At 41.8% G+C, this 24,355-nt stretch overlaps 1 protein-coding gene across 5 annotated transcripts in view; it reads left to right on the top strand.

Moving 5' to 3' along the window:
* SYTL2 (synaptotagmin like 2) overlaps window positions 1–24,355 on the top strand; it is a 75,881-nt gene that overhangs the window by 39,611 nt on the left and 11,915 nt on the right. The window contains exons 1-7 of one of the 5 annotated variants that reach the window (XM_081951227.1): window positions 1,358–1,794; window positions 6,324–6,395; window positions 13,343–13,444; window positions 15,774–15,827; window positions 19,086–19,180; window positions 20,843–20,962; window positions 22,601–22,770. In XM_081951227.1, the coding sequence (XP_081807353.1) occupies window positions 1,482–1,794; window positions 6,324–6,395; window positions 13,343–13,444; window positions 15,774–15,827; window positions 19,086–19,180; window positions 20,843–20,962; window positions 22,601–22,770 (926 nt within the window). In that variant the 5' untranslated portion in view covers window positions 1,358–1,481. Of the gene's footprint in view, window positions 1–1,357; window positions 1,795–6,323; window positions 10,326–13,342; window positions 13,445–15,773; window positions 15,828–19,085; window positions 19,181–20,842; window positions 20,963–22,600; window positions 22,771–24,355 lie in introns of those variants that run through there. The other 4 variants (XM_081951225.1, XM_081951224.1, XM_081951223.1 and 1 more) reach the window with 4 other exon arrangements.

Below are 24,355 nucleotides of genomic sequence, written 5' to 3'. Positions count from 1 at the left end.
CTCTCTGACCTTAATCGGATATTTTTTTCTTGCTCTGAGCCTAGCCACAGCATTCAGAAAAATCAGATAAGTGGACTCAGATTGTAGTGAAGAAGTCACTCGTGGAAATGTTCACCTGCATTTGGAAAACTGGCAACATAAATAATAGCTTGGCCTATTTTCTGTAATTTTGCTGGGTGTACGCAGTTACTAAAACCATCACTTTTATAACTGCCTCTCTCTTTTACTACGTAAGAAAGAAAAATGATTCTGGTTTTACTATTTCTATAGAATAAGGTTAAATCTTAAGCGATAGGACTTTGCACCCTTAGAATAAGCATGTTAGCATCAATTCTGTTCCAGGCCTATCATAATGCATGGCTGGCTAGGGAATTCTGGGAGTTGAAGTCCACACGTTTTGAAGCAGCCAAACAATTCTTATCTGCAGTTGGCTTATAAACCTTTCATTGTATGTGTGTTTATCTCTCCCCCTCCCTCTCCCCTCTCCCTCCCTCCTTCTCCCTCTCCCCTCTCCTTCTCTTCCTCCCTCCCTCTCCCTCTCTCCCTCCCTCTCCCTTCCTCCCCCTCTCTCCCACCATTTGGCTCTCTCCCTCCCCCCTCTCTCTTTCCTATCCCTCCCCCTCCCTCTCCCTTCCCCTTCTCCCTCCCTCTCTTTCTCCCTCCCTCTCTCCCTCTCTCTCTCCCTCTCCCTCCCCCTCTCCCTCTCTCCTTCCCTCTCCCTCCCTCCCTCTATCTCTCCCTCCCTCTCTCTTCCCCCTCTCCCCCTCCCTCCCTCTCTCTCTCCCTCCACCTCTCCCTCTCCCTCCCTCTCTCTCTCCCCTTCACCTCTCTCTCCCTCTCTCTCTCCCTCCACTTCTCCCTCTCTCTCCCCCCTCTTCCTCTCCCTCCCTCTATCTCTCCCTCCCCCTCTCCCCCCTCTCTTTCTATGTGTATGTGCCTTGTTTTGCAGTGACTCTTTCACCTTCCATAGACAACCAGCCCAGAGTAAATTTACCGAACTACGGCAGAAGAGAAGCATCTGAACAGCCTTCTTCAGAATTTAGGCAGACAGGAAAACTGCCTGTACCAAAAGCCCGGAAGAACATCCACAAGACCTCTGATCTCAGCTTGCAGAGTAGCGATTCCTTACCCAGAGCACCTAGAAGGATCAAGCAGGCCAACGGCGAACGAAAGCAACCCAAGAGCATCCTCAAACGAAGCTCCAGTTCAAGTTCCACGGATCTGAAGTGTTGCGCCTCAGTCAAACCTTGGAGCCACCGAACAAAAGTGGGTTGCCAGCCTCCACCATTCTTGAAGACGTTGCAGAGAAGAGCCCTCCCCCAGGAGAAGACAATCCTCAAAACTCACTGGAAACGCTAAAGCAGGTCAGGTTCTCCTCCAGCGTAAAGAAGAATGAATGCCCACCAAAACTCGAGTTGCACGAGGGCAAAGAACTTGGGGAGTTCAATTTGTTAGACACCAACTCCGTTAAGGCAACGAGAATGAAGTCAAACTATTTAGACAGTCCACCTTCTCCAGCAAAGCCAGCAAGGTCCTGTTCTCCGGCTTTAGAAGGTAACATGAAGGATGGACAAGGATCTCAAGAAGAAGAAATGCCTTCAAGTTCCTACAGCTTTAATGACTCAGATCTTCCATCCTTGGTGAAGAGTCCTCCCACAGCAGCTGCACTTCCAGGGGAACCATCCAGGAAGATGGTTCCCAGCACCATGGACAATGAAATGGTTCCACTTGTGTCTCAGTCCAAAGCTAAGCAGCCGAATCCTGAGCCAAGAGACGCCACACAATCCAGCGCTGGTAAGAAATATAACGAAAGCCAATGAGATAGCATCCAGGCAAGGGGTCAGTCACCCTTGTTTCATCCTATCTTCAGTCTTGTTTTTAGGAGTATGATAGTACAGATAGTCCTCGATTTACAACCATTCATTTAGTGACCGTTCAAAGCAGTGGTGGGTTCCGGATCCCGCTCCAGCTGCTCAACAGAGCGTCGCATAGGCGCCGTATGCGCCATGCACGGAAGCACCAAAGGCTTAAAGGACAGGTAAGGAGCTCGGGTGGGTAGGTGGGCCCTCTGGAGCACCGTACTGGAACGGTACATGGTGCTCTGGGCAGGCTCCAGTACGCCAGTATTGGGCGTACCGCCTGCAACCCACCACTGGCTCAAAGTTACTTACGACTTTTTTTCACACTTACCGTATTTTTCGGGCTATACGATGCACCGGAGTATAAGACGCACCATGATTTTGAAGAGGTAAATTTAAAAAAAACATTTTTGCACTCTACGGGCCTCCCAAACCCTCTGCGTGCCTGTCTTTTTTGCAAAAGAAAAGGGGGAGGGAGACATGCAGAGCTTTGGGAGGCTTGTAGAGTGCTCCTGGGGGCTGGTGGGGGAGGGCAAAAACGAGCAAAAACATCCTGTTTTTTTGCTCATTTTTGCCCTCCCCAGCCCTCAGGAGCACTTCGCAAGCCTCCCAAACCCTCTGCACATCCATTTTTGCAAACAGAGCAGGGTTTTGTTAGGCCAAAAATGCTGTATTCAGTGTATAAGACGCACCCAGATTTTCACCCTCTTATTGGGGGTGGGGGAAAGGTGCGTCTTATACTCCGAAAAATACGGTAGGACCATTGCAGCCTCCCCATTATCATGTGATCAAAATTTGGATATATATACAGAATATTATAATATTTTCTTATATACAGAAATGTCCTTCTAAAGGCATGGCAACCGGCAACTGGTATGTATTTATGATGGTTGCAGTGTCTCAGTGTAACATGGTCAACTTTTGCTACCTTCTGACGAGCAAAGTCAAGGGGGAAGCCGGATTCACTTAACAACCATGTTACTAATTTAACGACTGCAGAGATTCACCTAACTGTAGCAAGAAAGGTTGTAAAGAGGGAGAAAATTCACTTAACTATCTTGCTAGCCCAATGCAAATTTGGGGCTCCATTGTGGTCATAAGTCGAGGACTATCTGTACTTGTAATGTTTTTGCCTCTTTGTTAATTCCCCATCATCATATTGTTGGTGTTCTTGCTAATTATTTCATAATAATAAATAGCGGCAACACTGTCAAACAGAATTAGAACTAGCAAGTTATTATACTTAAGGAGACTCGGTTTATTTTTTCATGTAGCTGGTAAGTAAGAAGGCTTGGAGAAGGATTTTGGTGTGTTTGTTGGGATGTAAGTGCTAGGACTCCAGAATCTGAACTTAAACAGAAAAATTCTTCTTTATTCCAATTGTGCATCTTGTTTTCTAATTTTTGGCAAATCGTTGTTTGTTATTTAGTGTGGACAAACCGGTTTGTTTCCATAGCTAGTGGCCAAACTGTCAGGCAGAAGTAATCAGGAACAGGAGTTAAGTTCAAAGTAAAAGGTAAATCCTCCCCCCGCACATATGTACTAGTCCTTCCCGACTCTAGGGGGCGCTGCTCATCTCCGTTTCAAAGCTGAAGAGCCAGCACTGTCCGAAGACATCTCCATGGTCATGTGGCTGGCATGACTAAATGCCAAAGGCACATGGAACGCTGTTACCATCCCACCAAAGGTGGTTCCTATTTTTCTACTAGCATTTTTACATGCTTTCGAACTGCTAGGTTGGCAGAAGCTGGGACAAGTAACGGGAGCTCACTCCTTTACGCGGTGCTAGGGATTCGAACTGCCAAACTGCTGACCTTTCTGATTGGCAAGCTCAGCATCTTAGCCACTGAGCCACCAGTTTATTCCATGCTACTATACACAAGAATCTGATCTATTGATAGTCAAGATAAATGATGGTAGCATTGGATAAGAGGCAATGGAATTCTAGGAGGGGCTGAACTTAAGTCTCTTATGGCTGCATAGTGACTCCAAACTGGTGATGTGTGTTTGACCCTGCCTTCGATCTCTATTTGGTCACCTCCTACATAGACTAGTCTAATCGCTACCGTTATGAGAAAATAAAAACAGCTGATTGGTGCCTTTCAAATGTTTGCAACAGGAACTTTCAGCTTAAAATTTGACCAGGAATTTAAGATTTTTTATCGAAAATACGAAGGAATTGGGTATGTTTAATTTGAGATAAGAAAGCTAATGGGAGACACAATAGCTGTTAGATTGGGTAATGGACACGCACACACAGGCTAATGGTAACAACAGCTCTTTATTATAACACAACAAGTATGAACAATCCAGGTTGAGTGTGACAGCAGCCCTTTTATAGGGAGCTATCAGACCCTTCGACCAGTGAGATTAAACCTCTGTTCCCACCGGAACAGAGGACATTGGTGGAAACCATTATAACTATAGCAAGTATCTAACAATAGCAGTTTTCAAAGTTTCAAAGAGCTGTCACAAAGAAGTGAGTATGGGTTGAATATCTAGAGTTCCTAAGAGTAGGTCAAGAATCAGTAGGTGGAAACTTTATATAAAGAGACCTAAACTTGAAATAAGGAGGAATTTCTTGACTGTCAAGAGTTCCAAAGCAATGGAACAGCTTATCTTCTGGAGGCATAAGGGATTCATCAGTGGAAATTTTCCAAGAAAAGGCACCAGCTTCAAAAGTGAAGAGACCATGAGTTCAAATCCTGCCTTACAGCTGTGGTGGCACAGTGGTTAGACTGCAGTACTGCAGGCTACTTCTGCTGACTGCTGGCTGCCTGCAATTTGGCATTTCGCATCTCACCAGGCTCCAGGTTGACTCAGCCTTCCATCCTTCCGAGGTGGATAAAATGAGGACCCAGATTTTTTTTTGGGGGGGGGGGGGGTCAATAGCCTGACTCTATAAACCGCTTAGAGAGGGCTGTAAAGCACTGTAAAGCAGCATATAAGTCTAAGTGCTATTGTTATTGCTATTGCTTAGCCATAAATGCCAGCTGGGTGACCTTGGACCAATCACTCTCTTTCAGCCCAACACACCTCACAGGGTTGTTGTGGAGAAAAGAGGAGTATTGGATATGTTCACTGCCTTGAGTTATTTGTAAAAATAATAAATCTCGTAATCTTCTGGGTAGGGAGTTTGAAGTTACTTCAAACGCTATGATTTTAGGATTCTTCTACAAAATGTAGTAATAGCTGCATTGTCAAAACAGATTAGCAGGCTGTTCAAGAATTTCTAACAATTCTGGGAGATTGTTATTTTTTTTTTAAATGAAAATGCAGGACATGGAATGTGAATAAATAACATATAAATATCTCTACTTAAAAAACACCGATTGTGCAGTTGGACATCCTAGGTAATAATTAAACTACAAATTTAGTCTATAATAATGTTTTATCGTTGGCATCTACCACCAACAAGATTGGCTAAAATGTACCCAAACATGAAGCCGACCTGCTGGAAGTGTAAAAAAGTACAAGGGACTTTTTATCACATATGGTGGACCTGCCCAGAAACACAAAAATATTGGACAAAAATCTGGAAATGGGTGCAAGAAATTACAGGAGAACAGATAAAATACAAACCCGAAATCTTTCTGCTGGGAATAATCAAAGGGAAATATATGAATTCAATATAAGAAAATTAAGTACATATTAACACATTTGCTAACAGCTAGAATAGCATATGCCCAATGCTGGAAACAAAATAATACCCCCCTCGGGCGAATTAGTGATAAAAAAAACTTTGGATTGTGCAGAGATGGACAAATTAACACTGAAATTAAAAGATAAAGAAGAGTCGGAATATTATGAAATTTGGAACAATTGGTACAAATGGCTGCCAAACAAGAAAATTAATTAAGCTGAAAAATATATATAAATACATATAGAACTATGTATAACGGTGTGTAAATATAGAAGCAAAATATTATATACATGTACAGATATGATGACATAACAATGTTGATATGACTCTAATGTGTTGTAGAAGGGAAAAAAATCTGCAAAAAAACCCAACTACAAATTTAAATGATTGGCTGATGAAAATCCTATAAATCGGACAACATATTTTAAAATTAGCTTTAAAAATACAAGTATTTTAGCTGCCAGGCAATGCTTTGGGAAGTATTTGGCAGACTGGAAAACTGCCATCAAAAATGGCCCCTTTTCTAATTCAAAATACATCTAAAAGAGAAATACATTTTTCTTTAAAGCAGAGGTGGGGAACTATGGCCCTTTTATGACCTGTGGACTTTAACTCCCAGAATTCCTGAGCCAACCTGGTGGGCTCGGGAATTCTGGGAGTTGAAGTCCACAGGTCATAAAAGGGCCGTAGTTCCCCACCCCTGGTATATAGTCAGGCCGATCTAGGCAGTTGGAAATCAAGTGATACCATTAATTTGGGAGGCTATAAATCCCCCCTCTTCTCCCTCGTTTCTCAAGAAATATTGTCTGTGTCTCTTGTAGGCCCGGAGTTGCGTTTGGCTGAGGCAGAGGAAGCCATGTTGCCAAAACCTGGCCTTGCAGGCCCTGAACAAGGTAAGCCTGCTCTTGTTGTGGGTCACAGTGTTGACAAATATGCTGCTGAAAGTTTGAAGGCCGCCGATGAATCCATATCCAAAGTGCTAGACTGGTTCCAAAGAAGTTCCAGTACGGCTGACAAAGAAACAGTTTTGATACCCTCTCAGGAAAGGCCATTCGCAGAGGAAATGGACACTCCAAAGTCAGTAGAATGGTCTGTAGTTGGAGAAGATAAGGGGTCAAATTCAGATCCGTTAAATCTGAAATCCTCTCTGTATCAAAGAGGAGAGTCGACAAGCAGAGACTTAAGGCAACCGGGACAATTATCACTTTCGGAAAAAGAAAGTCCAAGTGATGAGGTCCTAGGAGACCAAGCTCCTTTGAACCAAAGCAAAGAAAACGAGAAGGCAACTTCTCGCAATATTCAGATCACTAAGAGAATCCATTTCCAGACCATTGGTCAGAGTAAGGACAAGATGGATGAAAGTAACCTAAAAGACAGATGCGAAGATGCTTTTGAAAGTAAAACCTATGTGGATTTGAAGAACTCCGAAGACACTTCTTTCAGAACTGGAATGAAAAGAGAAACTAGTTCACAGATCTACACTGATGGCGAGAGAGATGTTAAATCTTTCTTGGAAGAAGAAAACATGGAGCTGAAATCTGGAGAAACTCCAAAAGATCCTAAAGGAAAGGACTGTAGTTTTCTAGATGGCGAACATATGGCCCATGCCAACAAGAGAAGTAACCCGATCCTGCAACAACATGAGTTAAGACAACCATCAATGATAGGAGATGAGAAAAGAGTCAAGGATATGAAGGCTTTCTGGGAAGGTGGGCAGAAGACTCCAGAGCTCGAAAATAAGGACGTTCTTACAAATGAAAACATGTCTAATTATACAAAGGAATATGCTAGGCTAAAAGCAATTAGCGGATCTTCTGGGTATGCAACCAGTGAATCTGACCATGAACAAAGCAAATATAATTTAGTTACCTTCAGAAAAGTGGAGCTAAGTGAGGAGGACTCTGAGATGGAAGGTGTTGGTGTTACGTTTTCAGGAACAAGCAGGCCCACCCCAGGGGATAAATCTACGGAAAGCCAAGACATTAATATAGCCAATGAAGTACTTTCAAAGGAGCAGAAAAATACTAACATTACGGGATTGTTGAATGAGAGCAATTTGCAGCCGAGTTACAAAGAAAGGGTATCTTCTAAAGAAGGTGAAAGGCCAAAGGTCACTGCTTTAGGAAAAGGGACTATTGTACCCGCTCTTCAGCCAAAGTCTCCTTTTAAGATTCATTCACTGAAAGAAAAAATGGACGAAGAATCCAGGTCTCAAATGCTCAACCCTTCCCAATTCCAGAGCCTGAGAAACTTTTGGGATATGGGGACTAAACGTCAGAGCAAAACTGACGAGACCATCCCGCAGAAGCATAAGAGCAGCACTGGGAGTTACACGAAAGAGTTACGAGAAAGAATTGGAAGTAGCCAAGCCATGTTGGATGATGGAAGATCAGATTTTCCTCTGCAAGAGGAGGAAACAAAAAACCCCACTGCTAACATTTCACGCCAAAGTCCTTTAGCAGAACCCATGTTTTCCCCGTCAGCAACTACAGTACCCATGCATTTAGATGATGTCCCAATAAGGGGACATGCAGGAATAAAAATGGTTTCACCAGCAATACAGCATAATGTTCACAGTAGTTTTCAACCAACGGTGTTGGTTGAAGAGTTGCAGGAGTCCTCTTGCCCACCAATACATAGGAAAGGGATTCCACATGTAGAGTTAGTAGGAAAGGATCCAATGGCTCCCAGTGACCAGATTCAAGAACCTAGTTTTGTCCTTCCGGACACGAATGGCAAAGCTGGACTTAAAGCAAGTGAGGTCGTAGAGATTGTAAATAGGACTTTGGTCCCACCGAAAGCTGCAGCCGCTGATGCTTTTAATATGAGTTTGGAGAAGTTGCTTCAGGAAACCTCTGATCTACAGGCCTCTCTCAGGCATCATTTAATAATGGATGTCTCTGAACCAGCAGATCCTACATCAGAGAAAAGGGATTTTTTAAATAAAGTGATGGAGCGCAGCCATCATTCTTATCCCAGTGATCCAAAAGAGATTCGAGTGGGTTCTCAAACAGAAGGAACTGTTGAAAAACGCGACTTGCTCCAAACTCAGCCTGCAGAATTCACAACCAGCGTGGAAAGTTTGCCTAGATCACTGGAAGGATTAACATCTGTGCCAATGAAAGTCCCCAAGAAAGAGGATAGGCAAATGTATTTAAATGATAATACTGCTTGGAAAAAGAACTTGCTAGTTCCGTCACTAGAGCTGATACAACCTGATACCTGTGGTGCAACTCAGAACAGAACAGACTGTCCCCAAGAGGAAGTTTTTGAGATAGTATCCAAAAATAATGTCCCACCAAACAGAGAATGCAGTGATTTGAACGCCAAACTCATCAGTCTGCTGAAAGAATCGGCAACATGGTCCAGTACTGAGGACATGTTGGAAACACCTTTTGATGGTATTCCTAAAGAGAATCAACAAAAGTCCTATCAACAGACGAATGAAAAGAAAGGCTTTGCTTCACTCCAAACGTCCAGTCATTTGAGAGAGTCTGTGGGTGAAATTGTTGCGGGAAGCAAAGATACATACAAAGATGACAATGTGAAGATTGTCATGCAAGATGGCACAATGGAAGCCACTAAAGAGTATGCAGATCATAAGGAGAGAATCCAGGGAGAATTAGCTGGGAAGCAGCCTCTGGGCAAGACGGAAACCACTGTGAAAACTGTTGAACCCAAATCATGCGATCCTACAGCACTTAGAGCCAATTTAAAACAAATGGTGTTACATGGAGACCTAGAAATTCCTAAACTTACACAATCCACATTACAGCCTGATCCGTCTGTGAGCTCAGTTTGTGCCAAAGATACATTGGATTGTCAGGAAGTAATTGAATCAGTAGAAAAGTCTATTGTTCCTTCTAATTCTAGACAGGTTGAATTCCAAGCCCGTTTCCAAATGTTACTCCAGGAAAACTCTGAAATCTTATCACGTAGCCAGAAAATCACAGAGAGCAGCAATGAGATGCAAATAATCAAAAAGTCTACTGAGAACAGAGGTTTTATCAGTCAACAAGAAACAGACTGTGTTCAAGAAGTCAATGAGACTGCAAACAAGATTAGTGCACCATCCAGATTTCAACAAAGTGAATTTAATTCCAGTTTACAGAAATTACTTAAGGAAACTGCTCAGGCTCCACCTTCTCAACATTTAAACCTTCCTCAAGAAGAAACCGTCATGAAATTGGTTGCTCCAGCAAAAGATAACACGGCATTAACATCAAATTTAGAAAAATTAATTTTGGAACATTTCGGTCCTGCTTCTCAGCCACCCACAGTCGATTGCAAGAAAGTCACCGGTGATTCAACACCTGATTTAGATGAACAAAGGTTACCTGTAGAAATGTCAACATTGACGGAGACGGTGTCGAGTGATTACCATAGCGAACTTAAGATCCCACTTACCGAGAAGGCCTCCAAGCAAACTGACGAAAGAGCAAAGATTTCAGAGAACATGGCTTTCCAAAAAATAATCCACCTTAATCTAGCATCTTCAGAAACCCAGTGTCTGGAGAAAGATAAGGATTTTCTTTCCACAGCCGATAAGACAGAGGACAGAAGCATGCAAGAGAGAGAAACAGAGTTTTCCACTTCATTAATTGTTGCCAACAGAAGCCTGATGGTGGACCATGGATTGCAAAGATCAAGCACCCCCGTCTATGGAAGCCCTCTCCAAACCAAGGAAGTGGAGTTTCATCATGCTACCCCTCCAGCTGATGATGACAACCATGAAGATGATGATGATGAAGGTGCCAAGAATTGTGAGTCAGAGTTTTCAGACGAAAATAAATCCATTCCGGGAAGCCAAAGAGATCCGATATGTGAGCATTTAAAAATTATTTCATTCTTATCTGGGTCTGTTTTATAAAGATTGTTAGATTGATTTTCATAAAACCGAACTTCCTCCTGTTGGATGGAATTTAGAAGCACCATGCCTTCAATCTGGAAGCAGCTTTGAGACTTCAGGGTTAATTGTCCCAAAGGTGCTTTTTCAAAAGGGAACTAGACTTCTTTTTTCCTTGACGTTTCGCTCTTCATCCCTAAAGCTTCTTCAGTTCTGAGAAAGATTGTTTTTTATCCCCTAAAGCAAAGAAGTCCAGATTTATGATTCAGGAGGGCATAGTTACCTCCATCGGGATTTAAATGGAAGTACATTTTGCTCTGAACTGAGAAATTCAGAAATTCTGTATTTTTTTTTTCAGTAGCTCCAGAACGTCGGGCAAAAAATCTGTACGGTAATCTAATTTATGGTGACTTCCTATTTTCCTCTTGTCCAATCAGTTAGAAGTCAGGAATGGTAGCGTATATTCTGGATAACATTTTAAAAATAATTTCTTTATGCCTGACAGTTTGGATCATTCTCCTGCAAGATTTTGTTAGCGTTCCAAATAGCATGCAGAATTAAATCAGAGTTAAATCCAAGGCAGAGCTATCCTTAAAGTTCCAATTTAATAAGACAGACATGTTGGCTCATCTGTGGAATCCCAAATCTAAACGCTTCCTGGGATTCCACCCAGTTGAAAGTTCATGATCTTATTCCCAAACCCATAAATCCATCACATGGTCCAATCTTCTTTGGCCATGCTGGCATTTCCACCTATCTAGTTCCGGACAGGTGCAGAGGTGCGGAGACAAAAGAATGACCTTGGGCTTCTAGAAAAGAATGACAACAACACATTCCACAATTCTACTCCTTTCTATTCCCCCTCCCAATTACTACACTAATGAAACAGCATAATGAAATAATAGAGAATGTGGCAGGACAAAGATCCTAAAAAGGAATATAACTGCAGGCCTGACAGATTTATTTCTTGCCTTAGTGTGGCAGGGAGACATAATCAATATTGTAGATAGCCCTTTCCCTTTGCCAGCACAAATTGATGGCAATTCTAAATAGTCACTTTTTCAAAGTTCATTTTAGCCCCTCAATTTAGCAAATTAAGGCAACTTCACAAGTGGAAGATAAGTAAAAGCTTTATTCATACATCGTTTTTCAACCAGTTGAAGGACTTTGCTTAAATGAACAGTTTTGAGTTAAATGTGCTCCATTATTATTCTTAAGAGAATTGTGCCCAGCAAAGTAAATTTGGGATAGGCATATATATATATTTTATTCCAAGCAATTTTGCACAGCTGGAAACCAGTGCAATGTATCATTTTATGGCTTTCTCAGCTCTTCCTCCTACATCTGTTTTCTTAAAATATGTGGACCACTGAGGTTGCTTGCAGAAATTCTTCCTGATCGGAATGAATGAGGAGAAATGTTAAGGAGTTTCTTAAGATCAGAAGGAATTAAGAGAAACTTAAGGAGAAACTTTCTAAGAGTGAGAACAATTAACCAGTGGAAGAGCTTGCCTTCAGAAGTTGTGGGTGTTTCATCACTGGAGGGTTTTAAGAAGAGACGGGACAGGCACTTGTCTGAAAGGGTACAGGGTCTCTTGCTTGAGCAGGGGGTTGGACTAGAAGACCTCCAAGGTCCCTTCCAGCTCTATTCTGACTGGTTTGAAACTTTTCTGATAGTAGATGCTCCTATCTACTATGATCCACTATAACTCTAAGATTTGCTTAGCTATCTGTTCTGTTCTTTAGCTCTTCCAAGATTCAAAAGTTGATTCTCGCCTCAGCCTGTGGCTGTGATCCTCTTCCAGCCAGCCCAACTTATCACAACCTGGTCTACATCAATCAGTTTTTTTCAAAATCCTAGCAACTCAAAAGTTTCCTTCCCATAGTAACAATAACTAGGGCAACCACATCTGACTAAGGCCCATCACGCAAGAAGAAAAGCATGTACTTGACATTTGATTACCTGACACGAAACTACTTGTGAAATAGCAATATTGGATAACATGACCAGACGGATGAAAATATTTCTTGATAAAGAAATGGGACTCTAGAAGTCACGGGATTTTACTTTTCATTATAAAGGTGGAATTGCATACAGATAGTCCTTGACTTACAACCACTTGTTTAGTGACTGTTCGAAATTGCAATGGGACTGAAAAAAATGACTTATGGCTGTTTTTCACACATACAACCGTTGCAACATCCCCATGGTAACATGTTCGCAATTTCAGTGCTTGGCAACTGGTACATATTTATGACGGTTGCAGTATTTCGGGGTCATACGATCCCCTTTTGCAAAGTTCTGCTTAACAAAATCAACAGAGAAGCCAGATTCACTTAACAATCTTATCATCTTCTTTTAATGACCCTATAATCCCTTCCGGGGTGGAGTCTGGGCAACTGAATTGAGCTGAGTATTTATTGGCCGGATGCCTTTCCTGTCGCCAATGCGGAGTTATATTCAGCAGATATATTCTCAATGTGCCCAGAGAGAGAAAACACCTGCCTCTACCTAGGATCAAACTCACAGACTCCTGATTGTGAGGCAAGAGCTACACCTCTAGGCCACCACACCACTCCCAGATTCACTTACCAATACATGTTGCTAACTTAACAACTGCAGTGATTCCCTTACCAACTGTGGCAAGAAAGGTCGTAAAACGGGGCAAAACTCAATTCCCAACTGTTTGCTTTAGCAACAGAAATTGAGAACAGCTCAATTGTGGTTGTAAGTCCAGGACCGCCTGCATTACAAGAAACACGGAATTGTCTCATTCAGTGGCAGTCCTTGCAAATTTCATCCAGTGAAGGGGAAAAGGGAGGAAGTGAACAATGAAGGAATTTCAGATCACCTCGAGGAGGAATGCTGATAAGGGCTGGCACTCTTGTATTCTTTGGTTTTTATCTTTAAAACCTGGATGAATTAACACAGATAAAAGATAGGGTCTTTGGTCTTATGTGTTGTCCAGTGCTCATATTTTTTGTTTTGAAACAGGTTCGGAGGAAGAGTTGAATCCCGTTATGAAGGCTCTGAAAAGGAATTCAAATAGGCAAATTCCTTCTAAAAGTGTAGAGGATATACCATCAGCCACCTCAAGTGAGCAAAACCTGACCTTTTCCATGCCCGTAACGTTTCTCTTTTAACTTACTTTTGTCCCAATCTGTCCACCGTTGTCGTTTTATGTTACTGTGAAAAGTTTTCCTCAAGCAAGTGCATCTACAAGGTTGATAAGTACAAGAGGCAGTGGTGGGATTCAAATTTTTTACTAGTGGTTCTGTGGGCGTTGCTTTCTGGGCGTGGTATGGCTTTGTGGGCATGGCTTTGTGGGCGTGGCAGGGGAAGGATGTCAGGGGAAGTTCCACCCTGAACTAATGAGGTGTGGACTGTCGGCTTTCCAAGCGGCATATTTCCGAATAAGCAGAAAATAAAACCCGAAAACATATTCTAATAAAAAACTTTTAATATAAAATAAAATAAAATACAAATCTTACTATCTAAATCTTACATTTTGGCAAGAGCTATGTTGCCCACCTCCTTGGCAGGCGAACGGAAGATCAGAAGGAAAGGAAAGAATGTGTGACGTATTATGAGACTTGCGCATTAATCATTGTCAGATAAGAAACAATTCAGTCTACTGTATAACGCAGAATATAAGCACAAGTTGGCAAACCAATTAACGCAGTGACAAAGGATAGTGCAAAATCTCCATTCCCTTCCCACTCCAGGGGAAGGTTACTGCAAAATCCCCCTTTCCTCCTGATCAGCTTAGACTCAGGAGGCAGAGAATAGATAGGGGCGCGGCCAGCCAGAGGTGGAATTTACCGGTTCTCCGAACTACTCAAAATTTCCGCTAACGGTTCTCCAGAACCGGTCAGAACCTGCTGAATACCACCTCCGACAGGAGGGATTTAAAAAAAACCATATATCTTTATTAATTTTTTTAGTGGGATTGTTTTAGAAGATGCAAGGGGAAATGGCTCACACCCTGTCTGGATCAATATTGTAGCTATTCCTGGATCCAAATCCATGATGGTTCATCCCAGTTTTTATTATAGGTAGTCCTCAGTTAGCAACTAAAGTTGGGGCCTGCAACTCCATCATTAAGTGAAGTGGTTGCTAAGGGCGACTGTGCTTACGGTCGTAATTCAACATCCCTTTGCTTTACACACCTGCAAAGGTCACACATACAAGGATGGGTCAGTGGTAAAATTAACTCTTCATCATCATTGCAATTATGAACAGTTAGAGTGGTGCAGTGACCTAGAGGTGGAGCTCTCTCCTCACAATCAGGAGGCTGTGAGTTCAATCCTAGGTGGAGGGAGATATGTCTCTCTTTGGGCACAATTGAGAATATATCTGCTGAACAAAACTCGGCATTGGCAACAGGAAGGGCATCCGGCCAGTAAACACTCTGCTAGCCCCACTCAGTTGCCCAGACTCCACCCCGCAAGGGATTATGGGGTCATTAAGAAGATAATGATGATGATTGTAAGTATGAACCGTAATTACATTGGACTGTTGCTAAATGAGGACTAGCTGCACCTGAATTTTATTTCCATTATCCCACGTGGTGTATAATGCTGGTAGTAAGGTCTTATCAGGTGATGACTTGATTATCATTCAATCATCGCCATGCACATTTGATACAAATGTTTTATCCATACATTATTTTAGAAATGTACTATTCAAGTAGTCCTTGACTTTACCACAATTCATTTAAGTCAGGGGTGTCCAAACTTGGGAACTTTAAGACTTGTGGACTTCAACTCCCAGAATTCCCCAGCCAGTGCTGGCTGGGGAATTCTGGGAGTTGAAGTCCACAAGTCTTAAAGTTTCCAAGTTTGGACACCCCTGATTTAAGTGATTGTTTAAAGTTACAATGGAACTGAAAAAAGGGACGCGGGGACAATTTTTCACACTTACAAGTGCGGCAGCATCCCCAGGGTCACATGCTCAAAAATTCAGAGGCTTGGCAACTGGCCTGTATTTATGCCGGTTGCAGAAGTTCCAAGGTCTTGGAATCACCTTCTGACAAGCAAAATGAATGGGGAAGCCAGGTTCACTTACCAACTGTGTTATTGGCTCAACAACTGCAGTGATTCACTTAACAATTATGGCAAGACAGGTTGTAAAATGGAGCAAAATTCACTTTAACAACTGTCTTGCTTAGCATTAAAAAAAATTTGGGCCCAATTATAGCTGTAAGTCAAGGACTACCTCCATATAAATTGTACTAAAAATGTTGATAGATAGCCTCTTCTTCCTGTGGCATAGGACATGTGGTTTGCAAAGGCGGCCTTTTCAGAACTTGATTTTACTCCAGATTTCATTTTGCTTCTCTCCCATCTCTAGAAGCTGCAACCTGCAAGGATATCCTGAACAGCCAAATTTACCTAATTGTCTCACCATTTTTCCTCTTGCACAGATAAAGAAAAAATAAACCTTGGCAGGGATGACTTAGTGCTTAGTGCTGAAGATGGTAATTATTTTATACATGGTTGCATGAACCTAATGTTCTACTTTAGTAAAATGTATGCATTAAGTAGTGTGTCTTCTGTGACAGCTAATAGCTAGCCTTAATATTAGTTAAGAGAGAGTAGAGTAGAGTAGAGTAGAGTAGAATAGAATAGAATAGAATAGATGGAGCGGAACAGAATAGAATAGAATATATGGAATGGAATGGAATGGAGTAGAGTAGAGTAGAATAGAATAGAATAGAATAGAATAGAATAGAATAGAATAGAATAGAATAGAATAGAATAGAATAGAATAGATGGAGCGGAACAGAACAGAATAGAATATATGGAATGGAATGGAATGGAATAGAATAGAATAGAATAGAATAGAATAGAATAGAATAGAATTCTTTATTGACCATGTGTGTTTGGACACACAAGGAATTTGTCTTTGGTGCATATGCTCTCAGTGTACATAAAAGGAAAAAAGAAGGAATCAAGAATCATAAGATACAACACTTCGTAATAGTCATAGGTTACTAATAAGCAATCAAATCATACCAGGAAATGAAAAGAATAATATAAATAGTAAAAATAGAAGCAACATGATTACAGTTGTTATTTATTTATATTTAAATAGTGGTTATTATTTATTTATATATATTTAATGTAGTTATTATTTATATTATTTAGGATTACCTATCATCTGCCCACTCTAAAACGTTTTCCAGTCCGTTTTCAAAACCCATTCCAAATTATTATCCGTCATTAGATAAATAGATCCTGTCAATTAATTGCAGCACCGTTATAATGAGTGCCTTCTCGTTAAGTATAATAAAAGTATGTATAAAAGCACTTTTTTTATCAGATCCCCCAACTGAGCCCAATGACAACCCAGCAGGAAGTGAGTAATAAGACCCTTCCTGAAATATAACATTTTGTGACTACTCATTAGTTTACGTTATGCGACTGACTGACTAAACCACTAATGCATTCGTAGGTTGTTCTTGTTCCGCTAATTGTTTGCATCTTATAAAACAAGAACTAAGTTTGCAGTGCGGAGAGCCGTTGTCTGTTTAAAGCAAGGCATTGCTTCCATTTGCCATCTGAAGTTAACACCCAAACGGTAGAAAGCATGAGAATGAGATAGTAATGCAGAAGGAAGTAATAATCTGATTGGGAAGGATTTACAGCTCATTTGCAAATGTGGTTTGGTATTTTGGGAGAGCTTAATATAGCCTTAATTCCAGAGAAGGATCAGGGAAGATCTTTTTTTTTTAATGCTCTTGATGGATATAGGGAACATTTTTTGTTTTGTAGAAAACTTGGTGCCCACTGAATAGTTGCAACATTGCTAAGCGTTAGTATTTTTTTTTCTCCTCCCACTCTTCATCTGCCTGAATGGATGATGAATGTTTAGTTAAAGAAAAGAAAAAAAATCCCTTTCTTCTCCTTTCTTTTTTAGTTTCTATAATGGAAAGGAAAAAGGGACACAGTAGCTCAGTGGCTAAGAAGCTGAGCATATCGATCAGAAAGGTCGGCAGTTTGGCGGTTTGAATCCCCAGCGCCGTTTAACGGAGTGAGCTCCCGTTACTTGTCCCAGCTTCTGCCAACCTAGCAGTTCGAAAGCATGTGAAAATGCAAGTAGAAAAATAGGAACCACCTTTGTGGGAAGGTAACAGCGTTCTGTGCGCCTTAGGCGTTTAGTCATGCCAGCCACATGACCACGGAGACGTCTTCGGACAGCGCTGGCTCTTTGGCTTTGAAACGGAGATGAGCACCGCCCCCTAGAGTCAGGAACAACTAGCATATACTGTATGTGCGAGGGGAAACTTTACCTTCACCTAATGGGAAGGAATATATAAAATTATTAGTTAAGCATTGCATTGAGCAGTTCTATATTGCAGTGCCTGGCTACTCCAAACGTAAAATAATTAAATAGGTAATATACAGGTAGTCCTTGACTTATAACAGTTCATTGAGTGACCATTCAAAGTTATAGCAGCACTGAAAAAAAGGTTACTTACAACTGGTGCTAACCCTTAATGATGGTCGTAGCATCTCCCAGCTCACGTGATCAAAATTTGAGCTTTTGGCAGCTGTCATCTAGATACGATGATTGCAGCGTCCAAAGATCATGTGACTGCCACCTGGTCACATGATCTTTGTGACCAGGTGGTTTCTGACAAGTAAATGGGCAAAGATGGATTTGCTACACAACAATTGACTTAATAACGGTGACAAAAAAAAAGGTCATAAAATCAGGTGTAACTCACTTAACCCTCTTCCTTAGCCACAAAAATTCTGGTCCTAATTGAGGTTGTACGTTAAGGATTACCTGTACCTGGGATGCAGTTACATTTAAAATTAATCTTCAATGTATTATGATGAAGTTTAGCATCCTGTTTTTCTGCTGTTTTGAAGCAGGAAATAGTCCTAAAAATGTACTTTTAACAAAATAATAAACGCCTAAAAACCCTGGTCTTAAACTTCCTCTGTACCTTCTTTGTTTCATCATCTACAACCCCATTTTTCTGATAAAATCTTTAAGTTTGGTCCATTACATCCAAAAGATCCTGATTTAAGAAGTGTGTAGAACCTGGACAAGGAAGAGTAGAATTTAGATCATCTTATGATAATATTCAATTTGATAGAGGCTTTTTTTTCCACACAGAGGGATATTGGTAACTATTTAATAAATGGATAAATTGAATGAACCCATTGGTTAATTTATTTATAAACCAGGCTTGCCACAAATTCTTGATTTACTTAAAATGTAAGTTCTGGTATAAATGATCTCTATACACCAGGGGTGTCCAAACTTGGGAACTTTAAGACTTGTGGACTTCAACACCCAGAATTCCCCAGCCAGTCCCATGCTGGCTGGGGAATTCTGGGAGTTGAAGTCCACAAGTCTTAAAGTTCCCAAGTTTGGACACCCCTGCTATACACCATCTTATGTAGTTTTGCTTATATCTCATGGGGGAATTCTTATGGGCTTATATTGTTGTAGGTGTAGGAATGGAGAAATGGTAAAAATTCTTTATTTTAGAGGAGATTTGAAAACGCAGAAAGGACTTGCGTAGATCTATGGGTTGCATTAGTTCTTTGAGTTTCCTTACAGTAAACTTTGCTGGTTATATTAAACGTAACTTACAGATACATGTTTTTGAAGCATGCTTTGGGGTTGTTTTTTTCCTCCCAAGAGCACTTTATGAGTCAATCTTTTTAGCAAGACTAGAATCTAATTAGCTTTCTCCATGTGAATTGCTGCTTTTTAGTTTCCACAGCACCTTCTTTCTCTGACAGTCAGTTTTCACGTCCGGAAAAAATTAAGATGATGAGCAAATCGGTCCCAGCATTTCTTCAAGATGAGGCAAGTTTTTAATCTCTCTTTAAGAAAAACCATAATGTTGATTACGCTTTAAGATTGTTCTGTTTTAGTAAAATGTATGGCAACTACACTCTGCAAACAGGAGGGCAAAGAAATGAAGCTTGCAGTTTTCTTTTTTATTGCAGTCAGTCTGAATGTTGTAAGAAAGAAAATAATGGAAGGATACCTTGGAGAATCTTATTAAGAAAGCAGCACTTTTTCTTTGTGGTTCATAAATAACACTTTATGCATCTGGTCTGGTTGAACAACTGCTTTCGAAAATTGTAATAATCATCTGTTTCAAAGATCACATTTGCTTTTCTTTAAAGGGGTGGCAAGCCATTTTTTTTTAACAAGATAAACTAAAATTGTAATTTGTATTGTAAAAATGTGTATTTGACTGCAAAGGAAGGCAGCCCCCTCTGATTGCTTTTCATCCAGTTAGGGTGCTTAGCAAATTGTCACCCTATTATATCACTCTGGAACGTCTCGAGCAATTTCAACCAAACCTGGTACACAGATGACAATATTGTGGGAGTAAGACACCCCTAACACCCCTTGGAGTGTGTGTTCTGTTAAGATACAGCCTGTTGTGCCTTAAAATGGCTTCTACTGTACAGTGCAGTAGAGTTGCCATGGTAAAGGCTTCACAGTACTCCACAAGAGGGCTCCCTTTGATAAGGGGGAAAATCTAACATTATAAATTACGTTTTGTCTGACATTTTCCTTCTATAAATAAATACCCGGACAACACCGGGTTATCAGCTAATAATAAAAATATTACATTGAAAGAGAGTCCACAGTTAGAACAGATTCACTCACAAGGAGGGAATAAAGGAGTCCCTCTTAAAAAGCCCAAACTTCATTGCCATAAACTGTGGTTTGCAAATGCCAGTGGCTACAATTCATAGAATGCACTAAGACAGACTCCCAAGCAAGCCGCAATATGTAGATTAAATCCAACTATATTAATTCTTAGACATACGTAAGCCTTGACTTACAAGCATTGATTTAATGACCATTTGAAATTAAAACAGCATTAAACCCAATTTGCTTAATGATGACATAAGTGCAGCAATTCACTTAGCAACCCTGGCAAAAAATAAAATTGGGCATGACTCCCTTAACGAACCGCCTTCCTAGCAACTAAAATTCGGGTCTCGGTTGTAGTTGAATCTCGAGGACTAGCTTTTCTAGAAGCAAGACTTTTCTACCTTTGGAATTAGAAATATATTTTCTTTGCTCGTAGGATCAGATTTCATAAAACCTGGGGATTGTAACACTGGCTCCTTTGTCTTAAGGACAGACGGCCCAGAACAAAATCAAGGAAGAATCAGAATAATAATAATAAAAAAATACAGCACAGCATTTCTCTTATCTACTACCACTAGCCAGTGAAACAGGCCTCCTTTTAAAATCGATCAAAATTGCTTTGAAGAGGGAATGCCGGATCTTCTGAATGCACCAACTAAATTTCCTTTCTGTTGTTTTCATTAAGTGCCGCTCAAATGATTGCATGCAAATGATGCATGCCACATTAACCTGAGACATGGCTGGATGGATCCCAGACTTGGGAATCTTGGCAGAGCTGTTTATTGTCCTTTCCACTTTTTTGAACACCTGTGCAGACTTTTCTTTTCTCTCCCTTTGTGTAATGTCTTGTAGAGCGATGACAGAGAGACAGATACAGCATCCGAGAGCAGTTACCGACATGGGAGAATCACAAAGAGCCCAAGTTCCCTAACCAATCTTAGCGGCTCTTCGGGCTTGGCATCCTTGTCTTCTGTATGTAAACCAAAACTCTAGTTTAACCCTGCTGCTTTCACTAATCGTCTTCCCTGACTTCTTGGGGAGTTAATGCTTGGTACCAGCGGTGGGATTCATTTACCTTCCCTAGCGGTTCGCAAATGTGAGCACTTCTCTCTCTCTCTCGCTTCGCTCGCATGCGCCACAACTGCGCATGCACAGTGCTCATGCATTACGTCGGGGCGCGGGTGGGCGGAGCCTCTTGCAGCCCTCGCTGCTATCGTTTTGCCCAAACCTGAGAGAAACGGCTGAATACCTCCTCTGCTTGGTGCCCTTATAAAATATCTTGATTCGTTATTACAGGTAGTCCTTGACGAAAGTTTATTTAGTGACCGTCTGAAGTTTAATGACCATTTGAAGCTGCGGTGGCAGCAGTGGTTAGAATGCAGTGCTGCAGGCTACTTCTGCTGACTGCCGGCTTCCAGCAGTTTGGCAGTTCGAATCTCACCAGGCTCAAGGTTGACTCAGCCTTCCATCCTTCTGAAGTCGGTAAAATGAGGACCCAGATTGTTGAGGGGCAATAGGCTGACTTTGTAAACCGCTTAGACCTGGGCTTCCCAAAAGCACGAAGCCGACTCCTCATCCCGATAAAACCGCTTTTATTTAGTTTAAAGTGAATTCCTCCCCACCAAAGTCCCAGCCAACAGTCTTTCAAGAGATTCCACAACTACAGGCCTTTATCAGGCTTGGAGAGCTGCCAGGCCGATATCTTCCAAACGCCACTCTGTAGCAGGCAATACTTGGCAAGAAGTCAGGAACAGATCTTCACCCTAATGAACTAATTGTCTCCTGCAAACTCCCCTCCCCTTTCGCTCCTCTTTATTCCCTATGGGAGGGGCCATTCACTGTCCACCTGTGGCTTTATTCCTGAGCCGACCCCTGTTCTTTAGCTGTTCCTTTCGTCTGGCAACTCTGTGCATGCATGCACTGGGAACAGGTTCCAGCTGTTCATCTGCCTCACTGATGTCTGACTCCAAAGGCAGCTGATAACTGTCGGACGACACTGGCCCCATCTCTGCCTCCGACACAGAGCCCTCATCAGAGCCCGATCTGGGCTGAATCGGCAGCAACCCACCTCTGCTTCGGTACTCATTGTTAATTGGTTCCGGGAGACGTGATGAATGCCAAGTACCAAACAATTTTTTCCCCCATGAGGAATAATGCAGTGAGTCACAAGGCACCCAACACTAACAAATTCTAGCTTGTGCGTTGAGTACCGAACAAACAATGACCCCCCAAAAAAATTGGGTCAAAATGCATTGAGTACCAACTTTGATGATTTCCAAAGCAGTTGAGTGTCAAGGTACCATTGCAGTAGAATTTAAAGAGACGAGCAGACGAAATATTTTCTGCTGGGTCAGCTGTATAAAATTATTCTTTGCATGAGTCCCCTTAATGATTTTTACTTACTAAAAAAAAAAAAGAGCATGCATTCCTTGGGTGTGTGGATGATATCTCCCTTTGAATAAGATCTTTAAAGGGTTTCTCAGTTGTTCTTCCCTACATTTCTCTCGCATTTAAAGATGTTTTCTTCTTCTTCTGTGCTTCAGTGTCTTTCCAATGGTGGAATTCAACCTTTTAAAAAGCATTTATCCTCTTCCTTTCGGATATCGGCAGGTAAGCACCAGTGTGATGAGCGTCTACAGTGGAGATTTTGGCAACGTGGATGTGACGGGGAATCTCCAGTTTGCCATTGACTATGTGGAACAGTTGAAGGAGTTCCATATTTTCATTGCCCAGGGCAAGGATTTGGCAATTGCCGACGTGAGAAGGCAACGTTCAGATCCGTAAGTGCAGGGTTTTTTTTTAGAAAAATAAAAAGAACTGTGCTGTATTACTTTCATTATTTGTTTGTATTTGTATCTCATCTTGATTACTTTTATGAATAACTCAAAGTGGCGAACATATCTAGTGTACCTTCTTCCTCCTATTTTCTCCACAACAACCCTGTGAGGTGTGTTGGGCTTAGAGAAGGTTAACTGGCCCAGAGTCACCCAGCTGGCTAAGGCGGGACTAGAACTCACCGTCTCCTGGTGATTGGCCCAACGTCATCCAGTTAGCTTTCATCCTAAGGCGGGACTAGAACTCACCGTCTCCTGGTGATTGGCCCAACGTCACTCAATTGGCTTTCATGCCTAAGGCTGGATTAGAATTCAGACTCTCCTGCGAATAAAATAAATAAATGGTAATTAAAATTAATAAATTAATTAATACAATTAAAGAAATAAAAACAAAAAACTCAAAGGGCAGACTCAATGGACCATTGGGTCTTTTTTCTGCTGTCAACTTCTAAAATTCAATAACTGTGCAAACCCAAATAGGGCTGAAAGGCATTTGTAGAGGAAAAAATATTAGTAACACATATTTCATATTTCAGTTTTTTAGAAGAAGCTTGTAACAAAATCATAGATCTTTTTTCATTTAAAGCAGGCATGTCCAAAGTCCGGTCCGCGGGCCATTTGCGGCCCGGGGGGCGGTTTAATATGGCCCTTTAACAGCCCTCCCTGCTCTATGTAAATGCGGCAAGCAGAAGACCTTTCAAATTTCTCTCCCACCACCTCTTTTTCGCCCGCGCGCTCACACTTCGCCTCCTTCAAGCTCCGTGCTCGCTGGAGGAAAAGGGGAGTGGTGGGGGGGTATTTCTGAGTTCCGAAAGCAGAAGACCTTTCAAATTTCTCTCCCACCACCTCTTTTTTGCGCGCGCGCACACACTTCGCCTCCTTCAAGCTCCGTGCTCGCTGGAGGAAAAGGGGAGTGGTGGGGGGGTATTTCTGAGTTCCGAAAGCAGAAGACCTTTCAAATTTCTCTCCCACCACCTCTTTTTCGCCCGCGCGCTCACACTTCGCCTCCTTCAAGCTCCGTGCTCGCTGGAGGAAAAGGGGAGTGGTGGGGGGGTATTTCTGAGTTCCGAAAGCAGAAGACCTTTCAAATTTCTCTCCCACCACCTCTTTTTTGCGCGCGCGCACACACTTCGCCTCCTTCAAGCTCCGTGCTCGCTGGAGGAAAAGGGGAGTGGTGGGGGGGTATTTCTGAGTTCCGAAAGCAGAAGACCTTTCAAATTTCTCTCCCACCACCTCTTTTTTGCGCGCGCGCTCACACTTCGCCTCCTTCAAGCTCCGTGCTCGCTGGAGGAAAAGGGGAGTGGGGGGGGGGGTATTTCCGAGTTCCGAAAGCAGAAGAAGGGAAGCAGAAGGCAAATTCCCACCCGCTTGCAAAGAATCATTTCCTTATCCTACCTCTTTTCCCGCCAAAGTATGAGGTGTGAGACAGCCATTTCATGAGCTTAATGTTATGAAATGAAAAGTATGCCATTTGCAATTAACTTGGCATAAAATAATTCATTTGCATTTAATTGTAATTGTTCAAAGAATG

The sequence above is a fragment of the Natrix helvetica genome (assembly GCF_964273705.1).
Source record: "Natrix helvetica genome assembly, chromosome: 4".
Lineage (NCBI taxonomy): Eukaryota > Metazoa > Chordata > Lepidosauria > Squamata > Natricidae > Natrix > Natrix helvetica.
The sequence above is the reverse complement of the archived record's forward strand: the minus strand, read 5'-3'. Positions and strand labels throughout refer to the sequence as shown.